The 17,953-nt window shown below is 48.7% G+C and overlaps 1 protein-coding gene across 5 annotated transcripts in view; it reads left to right on the top strand.

The window, feature by feature from the left end:
• LOC135919483 (solute carrier family 45 member 3-like) overlaps positions 1-17,953 on the top strand; it is a 161,168-nt gene that overhangs the window by 131,016 nt on the left and 12,199 nt on the right. For 4 of the 5 annotated variants that reach the window (XM_065453335.2, XM_065453341.2, XM_065453339.2 and 1 more), the window contains 4 exons: positions 7,765-8,004; positions 10,786-10,974; positions 13,368-13,611; positions 17,432-17,727. In XM_065453335.2, the coding sequence (XP_065309407.2) occupies positions 7,765-8,004; positions 10,786-10,974; positions 13,368-13,611; positions 17,432-17,727 (969 nt within the window). The remainder of the gene's footprint in view (positions 1-7,764; positions 8,005-10,785; positions 10,975-13,367; positions 13,612-17,431; positions 17,728-17,953) is intronic. The other variant, XM_065453337.2, reaches the window with a different exon arrangement.

The following is a 17,953-nucleotide window of genomic DNA, read 5'->3' as shown; positions in this document are numbered from 1 at the left end:
AGCTCACCTTCGAATCTGAGAGCTGACCCGAGGACGTCTTCTTCAGCGCCCCGGTGGTCTTCGTGTGGTTCTCCTTCCCTTGTTCTTTACCCACCTCCACATCCTTGTTCTTTACCCGCCGCCTCCTTAGAAACGAGCTGTTTCTAAGGCACAGGCGTGCGTCGCTTGCTCAGGCGCACATTTCGTTGCCGCGCCGAACGCTGCGTTGCTCGACGCTCACCGGCGTCTCGAGCTCTCTCGTTCGAGCTCGAGACGCCGGTGAGCGTCGAGCAACGCAGCGTTCGGCGCGGCAACGAAATGTGCGCCTGAGCAAGCGACGCACGCCTGAGCCTTAGAAACAGCTCGTTTCTAAGGCAACACCGCATTCACTAGAGGCGCTTTTGTACCGCTTTGAAGCATCGTACTCGTGGCTCAGTGGTAACGTCTCCGTCTCACACTCCGGAGACGCTGGTTCGATTCCCACCCAGCCCATCTTGCAAGAGTTGAGCCAAAGCCACCTAGAAACAAGCGCAGCTGCTTATATACCGCCGCGACGCCGCGAGCGACGGCGCGAGTTGGAGCCCCGTTTCTCCTCTGTCGTGACGTCACGGTGTCACGTGGTATTGACGGCGACACCGCCGCGCCTGAGGAGCTGGGTTGAGCTCTAGTAATATGCTTCGCATAAAAAGAAAGAAAAGAAGATAAAAGAAAGAAGGAAAAAAAATGGCTGTGGCTTAGGTAAGGTTAAGCCCAGGATGCGAAGCATACTAGCCTTTATTTTAGTTGTTGAACCACTGTTTAGCCTGGTGAACTGCTGTTGCTTGGCTATATTTGGTTCGGCTAGACGAAGAAACAACTCATGCATTACTTCTTCGCCTTCAAGAGTGGAACGCGACAGCGTTCCCGTCGACCCGCCAAGGGGTGTAAGACAATGGGCTACAGGGCAGCGACTACGCGCCCCGCATTGGACGCGGTGAGCGTCGAGCAAAGCAGCGTTCGGCGCGGCAACGAAATGTGCGCCTGGCAAGAGACGCACGCCTTAGAAACAGCGCGTTTCTAAGGCAACACCGCATTCACTAGAGGCGCTTTTGTACCGCTTTGAAGCGTTGTACTCGTGGCTCAGTGGTAGCGTCTCCGTCCCACACTCCGGAGACCCTGGTTCGATTCCCACCCAGCCCGTCTTGCAAGAGTTGAGCCAAAGCCACTTCTCCTCTGTCGTGACGTCACGGTGTCACGTGATTTCATGGTCACCGCCGCGCCTGAGGAGCTGGGTTGAGCCCTCGTAATATGCTTCGCATAATTCTCCTCTGTCGTGACGTCACGGTGTCACGTGATTTCATGGTCACCGCCGCGCCTGAGGAGCTGGGTTGAGCCCTCGTAATATGCTTCGCATAAAAATTGGAGGACGCTTAAGCTTCGCCTTCAAGAGTGGAACGCGATAGCGTTCCCGTCGACCCGCCAATGGGTGTAAGACAATGGGCTACAGGGCAGCCATCACTTACGAGGCGCCCCGCATCAGACGCGGTGAGCATCGAGCCATATGGTCGAGCAACGCGGCGTTCGGCGCAGTAACGAAACGTGCGCCTGAGCAAGCGGAGCGAACCAAAGAACTCGGTATCCCGGAGGGGGAAATGATGCACGCCAGCCAAACGCCGTGATCGGCACGGGCAGAGAGATAGAGAGATAGTGATCTAAAGAAAGGAAGGACGCTTGATTCTACAGAGGGAGCAAGGCGAAGCGTTGTCAGGGGAGAGAGTCCGAGCCGCGACAGCTCCAATGCGCGCGTGGCGCGCCATCTGTCGGGGCAGCGCCGTACATGGAGAGGAGGGGGTCTTCTGTGTTTGCCGCAAGATGGCTCTCCGTGTGCGGAAAGCGCAGAAGAAATGCAGCGAAACGCACTTCGCTACCCGTGTAATTGCGACTTCTGTAAGTTACATGTTCATAATTACCGATATACACCACAGTACAACTTTCCACGGCTCGTTTCGAAGGCAACACCGCATTCACTTGAGGCGCGTTTGTACCTTTTGGAAGCATCGAAATCGTGGCTGAGTGGTAGCGTCTCCGTCTCACACTCCGGAGACCCTGGTTCGATTCCCACCCAGCCTATCTTGGAAGTTACTTTTTATTTATGGAGTGCCTGTCGTGATTTATCGCTCACGGTCAACGCCGCAAAACGCCGACGCCGACACCCGACGCCGACGACACCGGCTTTTCTGCGACACGAGCTCCTTAACGCTATCGCGTTAAAAATGCGGCCCGGTGTCGGCAGAACAGCGCTAGCTCGTATATCCTGTCGTGCGCTACACATAATGTTTCGATCGTAATGTTTCGGCCCGTAATGTTTCGATCGAAAAGCAACTAGCGTGCCTCGGTATCGCTGCTTATTGCCATTTTGGTTCGAGACAAACGTTCGACATTGTGGTACACCGGCCATATAGCCGCGCCCATGCGGGTAATTGGAAGCGGCTAGAATTGTCTCTACTTGAGACCTAAAGGAGTGCCACGCTTGCTGAAAGCCCATCACAGTTCGAGTTTTCTTGCTTTCTTGGGTGTTTCCACTGTCCTTAATTAAATTGATCGCGCGCTGAGTACTTAGCTCCAGCGACCCACGGATCGAGACTGTTTGTTGTTTAACTGTCTCTTGAAAGGTGACAGGACAGCGACGGAGGCGTTGGCTGTGCGATTTACGGCAGTGATGTGCTTCCCCAGTTGTGGTTCTTGACAGAAATGAGCAGGCCCGGGAGCAGACGAGGCTGAATGCTTTGTTCGTCCAACACCCCTGCGATACGTCAGTGGAGCTGGGAGGCTCAACTTAGCCTCACTTACATCTCTCTCTCTCTATCCATCTATCTGTTCATTCATACGTGGCACGTTTAAGTGCACTGCAATCGCAGCGCGCAAACGGCAATGTCACATGCCATTTTTAAATATTTCGCGGCATTTGGGACGCAGAGAAAAAAAAATGATTACATAACAACTAAGAAGTTCGAAGCTGCTGAATTCGACGTTTCATAGAACACTCCTCAACTTCCTTATAGAACGTTCTGCCCTGAAGTCAGTGCTTGCGAAGTTGGTTATAAATCTTGACTAAATATGCCATTAAGCCGAACACAAATACGTATTTGAATTGCCCCATAGATAGATAGTCGCGTCCTGCTAGAGTACTTGGACATGATTAATATCCTTTATTAAACTAAGCTAGGAGACCCTGTATAAGAGAACATATTGCGCATAGTGAAGTGAGGCGTTGCACATCGGGAATAGCATCAGGATTTCCAACATTTATCAACAGTTCTTGCGTAATAACTTTTGTGAGCACGGGTCTGTCTAGGTTTTGTGTTCGAGAAGATGCATGCATTGTAACGCTGTGGTGACAACGAAGAACTACCAGTGGCACAACGCAAGATACGAAACTAACTCTTTATAGGGCCAACTTGTGCCCAGCAAGACCAAGTAACACTCGATCAGCAAAATGATAGCAGCGAGCACACTCGTCGACTGTCGAAATCTGAAGTGCCGATCACACGTGTAAGGATTAGAACAGGGTGTTTACCAAACGGGAAAACGGGGAATTCTTAGGGACTTTAAAGTCTGGACATGCTCAGGGAAAATTTCGGGACTTTGTGCTTCCATCAGGAAAAATGAGCAGTAACCTTGTTGAAAGGGAACGAAAGTCGCGGTAATGCTGGCTAGAGTAACAGAGAGGAAGCGTAACGAATCCTCTTTGTCGCCGTGTCGTGCGCTGGAGGAGTTGCCAGCGTACAGTCAACGACCGACTTCCCGGACGCCCGATAATTCGGACGGCTTCGCGGCACCACCGCGTACCCCTAGGGTCAGTGCATAAGAACTTGTGAAATTTCGGACGCGAGAACCCTTCGCCTTCCCGTTTTCCGGACTTTTTGCCGTGGCCGCAGGTTTGAAACGGCATTAATAAAAGCCACCACCACCGCCGCCATATTGATTATCTTGCCACCTCGAACCAGTGCTCTCGCACGCAGATCCGCTGGCAGCCGTAGCCACCACCGCGGCATCGCTAGGCCTAGCTGCTTCGACGTTCGCTTCTTGCCGTTCCGTGCCTTGTTTTTGTTGAAAGCATTCGCCGCTGTCAGCAATGGCACGGACTCCGCCTTTGTCGTCCTCGCGATCGGCTTTGAAACTCGGAAAGCACAACGCGTTAAATAATGCCTGTTCTTGAAAGTCAGCTTTGCCTCTGCACAGTAGTGTTACGTGGTGAAGCACACCAAAAGTATTGCGGTGAAGCGTTACAAGCGTGGGAAGGGGTAATTGTAACGTGACACAGTATGTATTCCTTAATTATGCACGCTTGCACACGCCATCTGCTGTCACAGTACGCACCGCCTAATAAGTGTACTGGAAGGCCTTCAGAGTTTTTGGGGATGAGCCTGTGGCGATTTGAAGCCTTAACGGCAGTAGAAGATGTGTATTCATTTTTTTGAACTGCATGATTTTTTGGACGTTCTCGCGGCCCTTAGGGAGTCCGAAAAATTGGACGTTGATTGTACAACTAAGAGGACGCTTCAAATGGTCCGTGGGGCGAACGCGCGGCGGAAGGTGGACGAGAGTAGAAAGGACCGACGCATTGAGGAATGAACAGGAGAGGAAGCATGCCGCCGCTTCTTTGAAGGAGCTTGAGCTAAAAAAACGAAAGTGCTGGCTGACGCCGAGATGCAGGTGTCCCTCATCCAAGCCAACATAAAGTCTTTAAAGCCTTGAAACGCAACACTGAGGCGTTGTGCGTGGGTTGAGAGTATGTCAGGACTAGTTGGGGTTGACCAGTTGAAGTTACTGGACTAATTGACTTTTTTAAGGTAAGAAACGTTAGAAATATATTGAAGTACGACTTACATACAACCTACAGTGATAAGAACATGGTATTGTAAGTTTAATATGCGAGAAAACATAATTATGTTATGGGGAAACTCAAAACACAACCCCTTTTTCTAGCGCTTCGACCATTTATAGAGTGGCCATGGCTTCCGAGATTTGCTCGCGCCGGGGCGCGCAAATCCCTAAGGCCCTAAAGCACCGCGCCTGGTTCCTTGACACACCTCCAGATGGCGCTCGCCTCTGTCGCATCGCGGCCCACACAAGAGGCCGCGTTTCTAGCAGAAAGCGTTTTCCAGTCAACATTACGGTTACATAAGGTGTAGTTGCCGGGAAGCATGAGAAGCAGTCAGGGATCTTTGAATGCTATCGCGTTCCACTCTTAAAGGCGAAGTTTAAAGGCTCATTCACACCGGCGAATGACAGCGGTCGCGCAACCAAGTTGGTCGCAAATGGTAGCGTTTCTCGAAAAGTAACTATTCTGGGCCAATCGCTCGCTGCTCGATTTTTCAGTCGCGTGACCGTGGTCTCAAAACTGCTGAACCAATCAGCGGCGCGCCGAAATGCAACGTTCACGTTACCCTGGCAGACTATACACAGGAATGTAATTGGTGTCTTGCCTCGTGATGCCGGTGCGCCGCAGTTCCAGCAACGCGTTGAATGTACGCGTTAGCATTCAGCAAACTAAACAGCAAAAGAAATCACGAAAATTATGCACCGATTCCCACGCAATGCGCACTAGAAATTACAACTTACTCTCGATATTACACCTTGTCACACGCGAGAAGTTCGAGCAGGAGGCAGCTTGCGTGGCCGGCCACTTATGCGCCCGTGGCCGGCACGGGCGCACACACTAGCGTCGCTTTTTCTTCGGAGGCTTCCGCGCTGCCACAGCGGACACCAGGCACGGCCCAGCACTCAGCGCAGTGACAACGCCTTCCTCTTCGCTCGAAGTAAAATCCATGGCTGTTCCCTGAACGCGAAACCAGCGAACTGCGCGCGAACTGGGTTGATCCCTACAGTTCTCGCTGAGAACGATAATCACCGGGATTGCGACTTGCAGGTCGCGCTGGCCTGGGCATGCCGGTAGGAGTATCGGTCGCGTTCAGTCGCTTTTATGCGTTGCATGTTGCAATCACTCAGTTCAGCCCTTGGGCGCGGCCGGGCAGCCACCATTGACCTTTAGCGCAACCACGTGGCGTGACTTCACGACAGCCGGAGGAAAAGCTGGGCCCCAACTCGCGCAATATGCAACGCATTCTTGGCTTAACCAAGCTGAGCCTGGCCATTTTTTCAGTCGCCAATCGCAAATGGTTGCGCGATCTCCTCAAGTCTCCGGTGTTATAGAGCCTTAAGCGTCCTCGAACGTTTTGATTTGGTCTTGCCGAGGCGGTTGCCGAGGTTATTTTGCTTATACAGGAAAGTGAACATTATAACGAAGGATTGATTGTGTCCTGGCCGAATTCCTGTCTTTGAAAATGCATTGTGAACGAAGACCACCACTGTGAATTTGCCTGTACAACTAAGAACTTAAGTGTCCCCACCGGCTGATTACTTGCTTTACAATGAACGCCGCGTAGTGAAGTCACCACTGGCCTGTGCAAGTCACCAAGGTGCACTTTGCGCTTGCACTAACGGCAGCGCTAGCGACGCACTTGACTAGCGTGCCTACTTCAGCTGCAGTCCAGCTCCACTGCTCTAGGAACCGCTGAACTCATACGCTGTTTGTTGTAACGCAGAAGCGGGCGTGATGGCTGACAAATGGGTGGCAGTTTGTGGCGGTGCGATGGCGTAATCTTAACTGGCGACCTACAACGTCTTCAAAGCCATCTAAGGCGTATAAGACGCGAATGTGAAGAAAGGCAGAAGTGATGAATATTTTGTAAACGACCAAAGAATTTGACGGCGAGGGAGGCCATAGCGGTATTCTACGTTTAGCTGCTTTGCGCAGTTCCTGGGTTTCGCCACGCAGCATTCAATGAAGTTCGGTGCAATAAGGTTGGCTTCCTCATTCCATCGTCGCCATTGCGTCGTCGTCACACACTTGTCCTCATGCCGTTATGGTCGTTAAACCGTCGACATGCTGTCGTAGTCATTATGATGTCGTCTCATACTGCCGTCGTCGTTTTCGTGTTCATGTAGCCTTCATGCATTCATGGACGTCGTTTCATCGTCATCACTCTAGTGTTATCATACTAGTAGCATGCCGTCATCGTCATATCGACGTCATCGTTCCTTCGTCGTCATGCAAAGAATCCGGATGTTATAGCACAACAACAGTGTGTGTAGCTAGGTACATTGTGTTGCAAATGTGCGTAACTTGGTCGTTCACTCTGTACCTAACAAAAGGGCCCTCTTCAGAAACACCAATGAAAGCTGCGCGTAAACGGGTTCTCACAGCGCGTGAGATCTGCAATCTATTGCACTTTTCTAAGGAATGGGGCTGGGCGTGCGCAGCAGTTCCTTCCTGCTTTAGACGTAACAGGAGGCTGGATAGAACCTCGTAACTTTTCTCTGATGACCATAATGTTTGAATTGGTACTTGCTTGAATTTATTTCGGACAGTGTGTCAGTAAACTGCACAGGCAGGAACTCTCGGTAAATCCTTACATAGATTCTCGTTGAGAAATTTGTTGATGTGCAGCACTTAAGAACAACGGGTAAACGACTTCACACCGCAAGATTTGTCATCGCAGTTATAGAGTTCGCTGGTTATCACGTTCTCCAGTTCCCTCTAGGACCAGCCTCTCCGTCATTCCAGCGTGTTATTTCGATTTTTCAGTGTATCTTTTATTTAACATTGGCTACTCCATATAAATAGAGTAGCTATTGGTACCGAAAACTTCACACCTGGTAGTGCACAACGTAATGAAATAGAAGTGGACCTGTCTCACAGCATCGCATCAGAGCTGGGAACTCTGCCTACACTGCTCGCAGTCCCGCGGCGTGATCCTGGGTCTCGGTCCATTCCTGTGCATCGTGGGAGTTCCGCTGGTCGGGGCCTGGAGCGACCGGTGTCGCTCGCGGCTAGGACGTCGGCGCCCCTTCCTGCTAGGTCTCGGGTTGCTACTGGCTCTAGCGCTGGCGTCCATCGCGTTCATCGACCTCATCTCTGCCACGGCTGTCCAGGGGCCCGTGCTGGCGGCGGCCACCATCGTCCTTGACTTCGCCACCCAGGTGAGAATTTATTCGAATGCGAAAAACTGCAGCAATTAAAGTAGCTCCAAACGCACAATGACTAAGCCGAGCAGGTGGCGACACCCTAAAGGCGCATTCACACTTGCGAGTCGCGGAGGTCGTGTGACCGTCAGTCGCCTGCGACCAGGCAGCGGCCCGGCAGCACCGGCATTCGCACTTGCAAGGGCCACCTCAGCGACCTGCGGGTCGCCTTCTCGTTTGAAACGAGAACTCTCGGGAAGGACGTCGTTCGCGCACTTGTGGGCGTTTCGTCTGCTGTGACGGCGTCTCCCGCATTCGAGCTCGGTGCGCTCTTGTCCCTCGCTGTTCGCGATTGACCGTGACGACCTGAGTGAAGAGGAGGATGTAGTGTCGGTTCCGAGGTTTCGAGAAGATGGCTGCGGTGGTGGGACCGTCGGTGAAGTGGCAACCGGATGCGCAAAGTCTCGCGCGCTACTTCCGGGGCATCGCTGATTAGTTTAGCGGTTTGCAACTCGCAGTCGCTAGACTGGAAAATCGAGCAGCGTGCGACTGGACTGCGACCGTCGCCTTTCGACCAATGCTACCATGTGCGACTGTCGCACGACTTCTGCGACTCGCAAGTGTGGCTGGGCCTGTGTGGGCAGCTAGACTTTCAGAAACTGAGTAAAAAACTTTTTCTTGGGCAAGCTCGGTGATATTTGGTTAGGCCATTGCATCAAAAATTAAAAAAAAATATCACGAAGAACAGTAGTACCAAAGGTGTGTTCGTTTGTTCCTTGTGTTCGTTTGAGTTGCACTACAGTGGCTTGATGAAGTTCAGCAAGGTGATTTGGTGCTCAGCCCATTGCCGCTAAACGTTCGGTTAGTGCAGCTAAGTATGAAGTTTCCGGCAATTGCTACTTTAGCGACAGTTAGTCATTGCCGTCAATCGCTAAACCATTGTTCCCCTGCTAACTAGGAACACCGCAAGATAACATAGTCGTGAGAGACAATTTTTTCTTATCGATTCTCAGGTATCGATAAATAATGGAATATATCGCTAGGTAAGGGACAATGTGCCGTGGCGGTGCCTGCTTCCAGTGCCTGAATGACGTGTAAAATCTAGGCATTGTATATGCACTGACGCTGAAAATATTTTATTCCCGCTGCACAATGTGCATTCATTTTATTGTAACTTGTTGTACCACGGATAGAGGCAATCAGAAAATAAACAAAAATATACGCGTAGGAACTACTCTGGGAGTTCTATTGTGAAACAGGCGTTAAGCACTCCCCATACGTGGACCGATCCCGAAGATGGTACAATACCGGCCCGACCCACGGCGGAGTTGAAGCAGGCGTTAAGCAGTCCCCATACGTGGGCCCATACCGAAGACAGTGCAATGCCGGGCCGACCCGCGGCGGAGGTGCAGTTCGCCATTAAGGCGCCCACATACACAGCTTGGCTGGTCATCCTTCTTCACAGAGTGGAAGGGCATTGAGATTTTTTAACGCCTATATCCCATATCAACTCCCATGTCCATCTGTTCGCTGATGATTGTAATTTTCACAGAAATTGCCAATGCTAACGATATTGAATGACTTCAGTCGGACCCTACCACTATGCGGAACTGGTGCAATGAATGGTTAATGGAACTAAATATTATGAAATGTAAAGTCATGCGTGTGTCTAGGAAAACATTTACCAAACCGTCGTACTACATTGACAACATGTCGTTGGAATGAGTTTTTTCCTATAAATATCTTAGTGTTTACATCACTTCTAACCTCAGCTGGTCTCTTCATACAGAGAACATAATTAAAAACGCTAATCGCATGCTTGGCTACCTACGTCGCAACTTTTTCAACGTATTTACTCATTTGGAACTTTTGCTGTATAAAATTTTAATACTACCCAAACTCGAATACGCGACTCCGGTGTGGGACCCTGCTCATGAAGATGTAATCACTGACCTCGAGATGTTTCAAAATAACTCTGTACGTTTTATTCTTGCTAACTTCAACCGCACATCGAGTATAACTAACATGAAATCTAATCTTTGCCTCCCATCGCTGGCATCTCGCAGAAAAGTGTCTAGCATTGCCCTCTTCCACAAGTTGTACCATCATCATACTCTACGAAATCACCTGATCCCCCATCCAATTTATGTATCCTGTCGCATTGATCATCAGTACAAAGTTGGCATTTTATCATGCAACACTAAAAGTTTTCGCAATCATTCCTGTCGTGAACATCACGTGACTGGGACAATTTTCCCGCTGAAGTAGTAGGCGTTACTAATTAGGAACATCTCCGTGAAGGCTTTCCTAATATTTTATATACAGGTGCCATTTAAGCACTCATGCAGCGAACTGTATTTGTCTTCATTCTTTTGTATTGCCGACTCCCCCTCCGTAATGTCCTTGGTCCTGAGGGGTATAATAAATGAAATGAAATATGTTTTCATACCAAATAAATAGTGATAATAGCTGGGGAGGTGGTCTGTCTAGTTCTCTTGTACTCCAGTATCGAACTAAAGATAGGCTGATGATGAACCGATGGTTTAGTGGAATAATAATTTTTAAACGAGTCAACCTGGATTGGAGCTCTTTGTTTCTTCCCTGTTCTGCTGCGCGAACACTTGGGAACATCGCGGAAAAAGCGGGGTACTGTGCTCGCGTTATCTAGTCTTGTCCTGTTTCTTTTCTTTCCCGCTCTTTCTCGAAGTATTCACGTAGATTTGTTCCATTCAACCTCACTTACACCCCTTCTGTAATATTACAATTCGTTTTCATTGCATAGGCATGTGTCTTCCACAGCTACGCCTTACACCACCAGCGCCCTTGCAGGCGCTGCTGAACCCGTCCCAGTCGCTGCTGTACGACCTAGTGGCAGATGTGGAGTACGGATTCTCGGTGTACTCGTTCACGCTCTCTCTTGGTGGCCTGTTTGGGTACCTGCTGAGCGCTCTGGACTGGACCGACACAATCCTGGGGCAAGCAGGACAGGTGAGCACCCGACACTGTCTCAAGGGATAGATTTTGCTGCCACTAAATGGCGGACCCAGAAGCAGCGACGGCGGCTTGAGAATTTTTAGTTTTTCTTCATTAGAGTTGCATATACAATCCGGTGCTTTCGTCCCGTTTTTTCGCGTTTCCCTAATCACTTGTTCGGTCCTTCAACACACCCTTTGTTGTAATACTTAATCGTTGGTGTCGTTGATCGGTCAGGAAGGCACTGCCGATTGATGTATATGCTGTCGTTTGTTCTTGAAGTTGCAGTTATACAGATAAGACCACTGCCTTTAAGATCATAAGATGTTGTCAGGGCGGCCTTGATAAGATGCTTGCGCACCAGCTACTGCAAGTCGGTCTGCCTCCGTCCGCTCTTCCAACATCCCACTGATCCGCCTCGTCCCCAAGACGTCCCTTCCGGCACGCCCAACCAAAGTCATAAATTTGAGGAGAGTCTCGAGGTACGGGGAAGCATTTGTCTAAGGGAAGCGACGGGCCGTTCTTACGGCAGAGAATCTGTAGTGTCGCAATTCACGATACAAAAAAAGTACCAGACACACAACACATGATAACACGAGTGAGTACAAGTGTCTCAGCATACATTAAATTACTGGGGCGAGTAAATTTAAGAATCAGTGCCTCCTAAAATTCATTATAGTTCGGAAAATTATGAGTGCATTTTGGCGACAAGTCCTTATATTTCGCACAGTTATACATTAACTCGCACAGTTATACATTAACTCGGAACGGTTCTGAATTTTTTTTTTACGCGAAGTGCACTTGAGTCTAAGTATGGGATCTCGGATTGACACGTACGTTACCTCAGCGTCTGCTGCGTACGAAATTAACTTGTTGCTTCTTTCTGCTCGGCACCAAAAGATCGCATGCTACGGTGCAATACATTGTGTGCCAAGGGTTCGCCTGAATTGCTCTCACTAATCGCTACTGCTCGCGCCATTGCGGGTGTCTGGTGTTAGTATTAAATTTCACCTGACTATAGTGAGCAATAGCTACGATAATGCAGTGCACTATTACTTTTTTGAGTGAAACAGTGGCTTAAACTATTTAAAAATGTACTTAAAGCTGCACCATCTTTAAGCAGCCACCGGCTTTCAATACGTTCTCTCCGTAGGTCATTGTGCAGCAGAACCTGTGTTACCCGAAGGAACGGTGGAATAGTGCCTTGTAAAACAATTCACAAAGTGCTATTTTCTCCGTGTTTCGGTATGGTAGTGACTCGGGCCGGTATATTGTTCAATTATTCTATTCTGTTTTTATTCCAAACCGGTCATTAGCCCTCTCCGATAGATCAAAATGGCTCGTGTTCTGCCCATATGGGCGAGCGCCACGCCTATATAGGCTGAGCCCGAGTCATTTTTGCCTCTCAGGGGGGCTGATGGCCGGTTTGGAATAAAAACAGATTGGAATAATTTTGCGTTATACCAGCCTTGGTGTTCATTATGACTGCTGTAGAAAGCGTTACCAAAGCTTTAAGACACAACGTGTTCATCGTTCGCGGCTGCACAAGCGTTTTTTTTTATTGTTCATAACATTACCTATGTATATTCGGGTAAAAATTGCAGACCTGGCATCGACACATTTTCTGTCATCTAACGTATGCGCTCACGATATGGACTAGTCCGGCTACTATGACCCAGAAGCGTCGAATAAAGAAATATTCAAGTGGATTCACCCCGATGTCTGATAGTTCCTGGGAAATGCATATGCCACATAACGCCACTGTGCGAAGTCTATGATGTGTGCACGCTTTAGTTATCTCTGCAGAAGGCACGAGAATTTGATGTTAACAGTAAGACTATGTAGAGTAGCGGTCGTCGCTCGATGGCGATATTGGGACCGACACACACCGGCAGCAGCAAAGTGCGACTACTGACACACATTGCGTTGGGATTAGACTTGAGGCGACACCAGTGTTACGGGACATGGGCACGAGAAGAGTTATCAGCAACATGGCATGACTGGCCCGCTGTTTGGATTCACTGTCACGCTGTCACTATATTTGATTTGGCGGGACGTGTATGTGTACTTGATAGCTCGACGTGTGGAGCTCAAAGCTTGCTTTTATCAATTCTAGCTCTGGTTTTTATAGATAAGTTCGCCATCCGAGCTCTAATTTACTATAGCACGATTATGAAGGCAAAGCAGGCTGAAGCATTACTGCGAGTCGGCCTAGTTGGAACATATTCATATTTACACTTTTTGTGCGCAAACAAACAGGGACAAAGAAAAGGGGCAACACAAGGACGAGCGGTCGTCCTTGTGTTGCCCCTTTTCTTTGCCCCTGTTTGTTTGCGCACAAAAAGTGTAAAAGCAGGCTGGGCCCCTCCGTCAGAACCGTTGTTTATTGTGTTATTCTCATGTGACAGGAGCGTGCCGTGTTCATACTCATGCTGGTTGCCCTGACCTCGTGCCTGGCTGTGACGTTTGTGCTGGCCAAGGAAAAGCCGTTGCCACCTGTCAAAGCTACAGAAGCCGTGGCGAATGGTGACGCTGTGCGTCCGCCGCCTCCATGCGCTCTCGTCATCCTCGACAAGGCCCCTCAAGGAGGCGTTGCGGGCAGCTGTCTACCGGTTGTCTGCAACGGCAATGGCGCCGCCGTTGGCGAACCGGGTGAGCATCACGTCCAGATTACATTGACTGTGTTGTACAGTTGGTTTTGGATAGTAACACATAGCCTTAGCAAAGAAGAAGAGTAACTGTAATTGGCGCAAGAGTGAAAACGGGGCAACGAAAAGCATTGTGCGTACAAATTCGAACCTTTTCTTGTCCGATGCTTCTTTTTATTATCCTCTATTTTGCGTGCCATTGCCAAATATGCATCGAAGCCAACTTGTCAATTTTTTTTATTAATGTGCACAGGAATGAGCTGTTAGTAGGCATCATCTAATACGAGTCCAAGAGCGCACATATTTAGGCGAAGTAGCGACTGGGGACCCTAAAAATGACAAACAAAAATTCCAGAGCTACAAAAATGGCATCGATAGAATATTACAGGCACGTCTCAAATCATGATCGACGCCGCACCAATATCATAAGCACAAAAATACACTCAGTGCATTCCGCAAGTAATTCACAAGGGGCTGGAACTTGGAGGACAACAAAGAAGCTTAAGAAGTCAAGGACCACGGAACGACCAACAGAACGGGAAGTGATATGTACACCGTTAACAGGCAGAAAAACGGTGCTGTGCAAAAGAAGGCAAAGAGATGTAGCTAACATTACACTTGAGTTCAAGTGGGCTCGCACAGGTCATCAAAGCAGATAACCAGTGTCCTATTAGAATATAGGATTGGTTGCATTAGGAAGTTTAAAGGAATTGGTCGGCCGCAAGACTGAGGTAATTGAACACTGGTGCAGGGGACACGGATCCTCACTCATGACGATACTCCACTGCTTCATGCTGTACCAGTGGATGCTTCCTCATTCGGTCTTGGGGGCATTGTTGCTACAGCAGCCAAAAGAAAGGATCTTACCAGCGGCTTATCATTGGTCTTTCACAGAGGCTGAACGAAATGATGTGCTGAAATTGAAAAAGAAGCACCGACAATTACGTGGACTTGCGAAAATATCAGCAAGTACTTGTAGGATCAACCTTTCACGTCGAAGCACACCAGAAGCTGCACGTGCTGTTACTTACGACCAAGTGACTTGACGAGCTGCTTCAATATTTCAGGATGTGTGTTCTGGAGCACCACTAGGCTATGTGCCGCTCTCCTGGCCACAAATTGTACACAGTTGAAAATCTTCCCCTGAAGTCATCAGGGAAGCCAGCTGACGAAAAGGATGAAATAAATTTTGAGACTGTGGTCCGTGAGTTCAAGGAATTCGTACCAAAGCCTGGGCAGAATCGGGGCAAGCATCCAAAGAGTGTAAATGTAAACACTCTCAAGGATGTCCTCTGCACTGTGTCGCGGTCGGCCGTGCATGGGCTGGCACCAGATCTGAAGCGCTAAGTTTATGTGGCAAGCGATGTTTCACTACTTAATGGCATGCTTTTCAAATGCGACAGAATAATTATCTCACCTGACCTTGGGACAGAAGTTCTAGACAAATTGCATGCCGGCCACCGAGGTACAGTAATATGCCGAGCAAGGGCAAGAGAATGCGTATGGTGACGAAGTATTGGCTGGCACATAGAGGACTATCCAGAAAAATGTCGAATTTGGCAAGAGTTCTGAAAGCCAGGAACAGAGGCCCTGCTTATAACCACACAGCTGGCTAACCCATTTGATACAGTCGGCTTAATCCCTTCAGGCTGGTGGTGAAATAGTAGTGGATTACTGACGATTCATAGAGGTAGAACAGTTGAAGAAAACAACTACTAAAAACGTCGCTTAAGACCTGGAGCCGATATTTGCACGGTTGCACGTTCCGAGAACAATGCAAGCAACGGTTAGCATTTCACATCTGTAAAGTTCAATAAACATGTGCATTGTTGAGGAGCCACACACTCAACCTGGATCGCTTATTGCGCGCAACGTAGCGTTACGCCGGAAAGTGCACCGTACCCAGCAAATCAACATTTAATGAAGCCTGCTAATGTAAGCGAAGCACTGCCTTCCTTCGGGGCCCTTGGTGGGGAGGGTTTTAACCGGGAGAGCTCCCAATGGGCCGTCGCCTGAAGAGCATGTTACCAAACACTCTCATGATCATGAGCATGATCACACGGCACCTTTTTTCATAACACGTGCACTGTTCAAATTTAATCAACTGTACGAATGAATGTGTGTACGAATTCAAGCTAGCTATATACATACGAGGCGAACTCGAGAAACATTCTCTCATTTTTAATCAAGACCACCTCTTAAGTTACACCCAATACAATTTCAGGCATGACCATATTAGAGTTGCATTTTGCAGGACAAACTGCGGTAGAAAATAACTAGCATACTTAGTCCCATCCTTCGTAAATGCACATCCTAGCACGATCACTATCGCGCAAAACTTCAGACCATTAAGCTGCTTTAAAAGTGTCATACAAAATATTTGCTTTCCCTTTCTGATTGACATTGTGCTAATTGTTTTTTGTGTGTTTTATGTATAATTATATTAAGTCCGTTTCATATTGTGCTTGTATATATATAAAGCTTTTTTCGTGTTCATATTACTCTGTTGATCCTAGACTGTTTCTGCTTAGGAAGTTGTACAGTGATTGTTGTATTTAATGCACGTATGTTTGTAATGTATGCAATGTATGTATAATCCACGCTATTGATATGTTTGTATGCTATCTATATGTTATGATATGCTACCTCACTGTTGAGAAATGTATGGAGTCAGGCAGACAATAGCCTTGCCAACCAAGACCTTCACTGCGTCTAAATCAATGCTAAATAAATAAAAAATAAATAAATAAATAAATAATGCTTGACTTGAAGTGAAATGACAGCGAGTTCAGGGAAAAAAATCCTAGTCCACAGAACACGAGGAAATATGACATATGTTAGTCTATACAAGGTGCGATGTCGTGGACGTCTGCCGCTACAGACACGTATCACTCCGTATCACATGGTATAGTAACACAGCTAGAACAGCAACCTAGATCCTACATCGTACAAATGGATGAATGACCAAGAAGATGTATGGTGAGTCACTTGCAGCCTCTGGTACCCTTGAGCACCACAAAGAGTGGGCGTGTTTGCTGAAGTCCAGAACGCCTGGACTTGTAACGCCCAAACGTCTTAAGGGATGCTGTGGGTGCAATGAAATGCAGCGCCCCAAGCGGCAAGCCAGCCAAGTAGACCGCCCTGATGACCCTAGCGCTCGCTCCGAAGAGACATATCGGCAACCCAGCCTACCTACGTGATAATAAACTGTTACGAAACTTGTTACCCGCCTCGATAACCACAATTACGGCATCTGGTCGCATGCAACGTCACAGCCGGGTAGGAGTTAACAGGATTCAAGTGTCACCCGTGCGAGAGCCACCGATTGCTGCTTTCAATTTTTTTCTCTAAAGGTTATTATTAGCTTTACAGAGCCCAAGCGGTCACATTACGTTTGCTACAGACAAGAACATACCCAAGTCCATATTTTATTAACAGGATCTATCCGGAGAGTGAAATTCAAACCAACTGTAATAAGCGCAATGGCATCATTACTCTTGACCACATGCTTTGGCAGTGCCCCGCGGTCTTCACAGACCGTGACAAGGAACAAGAATGGTGGCGGCAAATGCTACACAGTGAATCACTCTCGGACCAACTACGAGCAGTCCAGAAGGCCCGCGATGTGGCTGAAGGGCTCGGCCTGACAGTCCCAACGTGGGAGCGGCCGGCTTCAACGTACGGTTGACCTGCAGGACCCAATAAAGTTCTCCTTACCTTACCTTACCGCTACTGGCCGTCAATAAGACGGTTAATCTTGCTGCCTGTCCTGTCCTCTTATTCTTCGTTCGGTTTCCCTAACTGCCTTCTGTTCGGTTTCCTAGGTACGCCGTCGCACAATCACAGCCCACTGAACGGCGCCGGTGTGTTCATAACCTGGCACCACGTGGGCAGCAGCAAGGCCAAGGCCAGTCCAGCCACGGTTCTGCGTGCGCTGTCATCGGCGCTGCTGGTGCTCGTGTGCGAAGCCTTCTGTCGCGTGTTCGTCGTGATGCCGGCACGAGCCGCGTCCTATCTCCTCCGCATCCCGATCAACCTGCGGCGACTCTTCCTGTTCCAGCTGCTTGCTTGGATGGCCCTGTTTGCGCACTACATCTACTTCACAGACTTCACGGGTGAGGTAATCAAATAGCACTTGATGCAAACTCTCCGTCTCTATCTCCTTCTTTAGTCATTATTGCCACTTTGCTTCTTTGCTGCGATTACCCATTCTTTAGATCAGTAGACTTCAAAAAGAATAATAATAACGGTGCCTTTATACCGTAGCACAACACCAAAGATACCTACGTAAGCTTTTAAAGTACCTCATGAAATTCACTAGCCCTTCAATAAGCGGCTCAAGATCT

This window comes from Dermacentor albipictus, chromosome 3 (assembly GCF_038994185.2).
Source record: "Dermacentor albipictus isolate Rhodes 1998 colony chromosome 3, USDA_Dalb.pri_finalv2, whole genome shotgun sequence".
NCBI classification, from domain to species: Eukaryota; Metazoa; Arthropoda; class Arachnida; order Ixodida; family Ixodidae; genus Dermacentor; species Dermacentor albipictus.
Note: the sequence above shows the minus strand (reverse complement) of the source record. Positions and strands in the feature narration are given on the sequence as shown.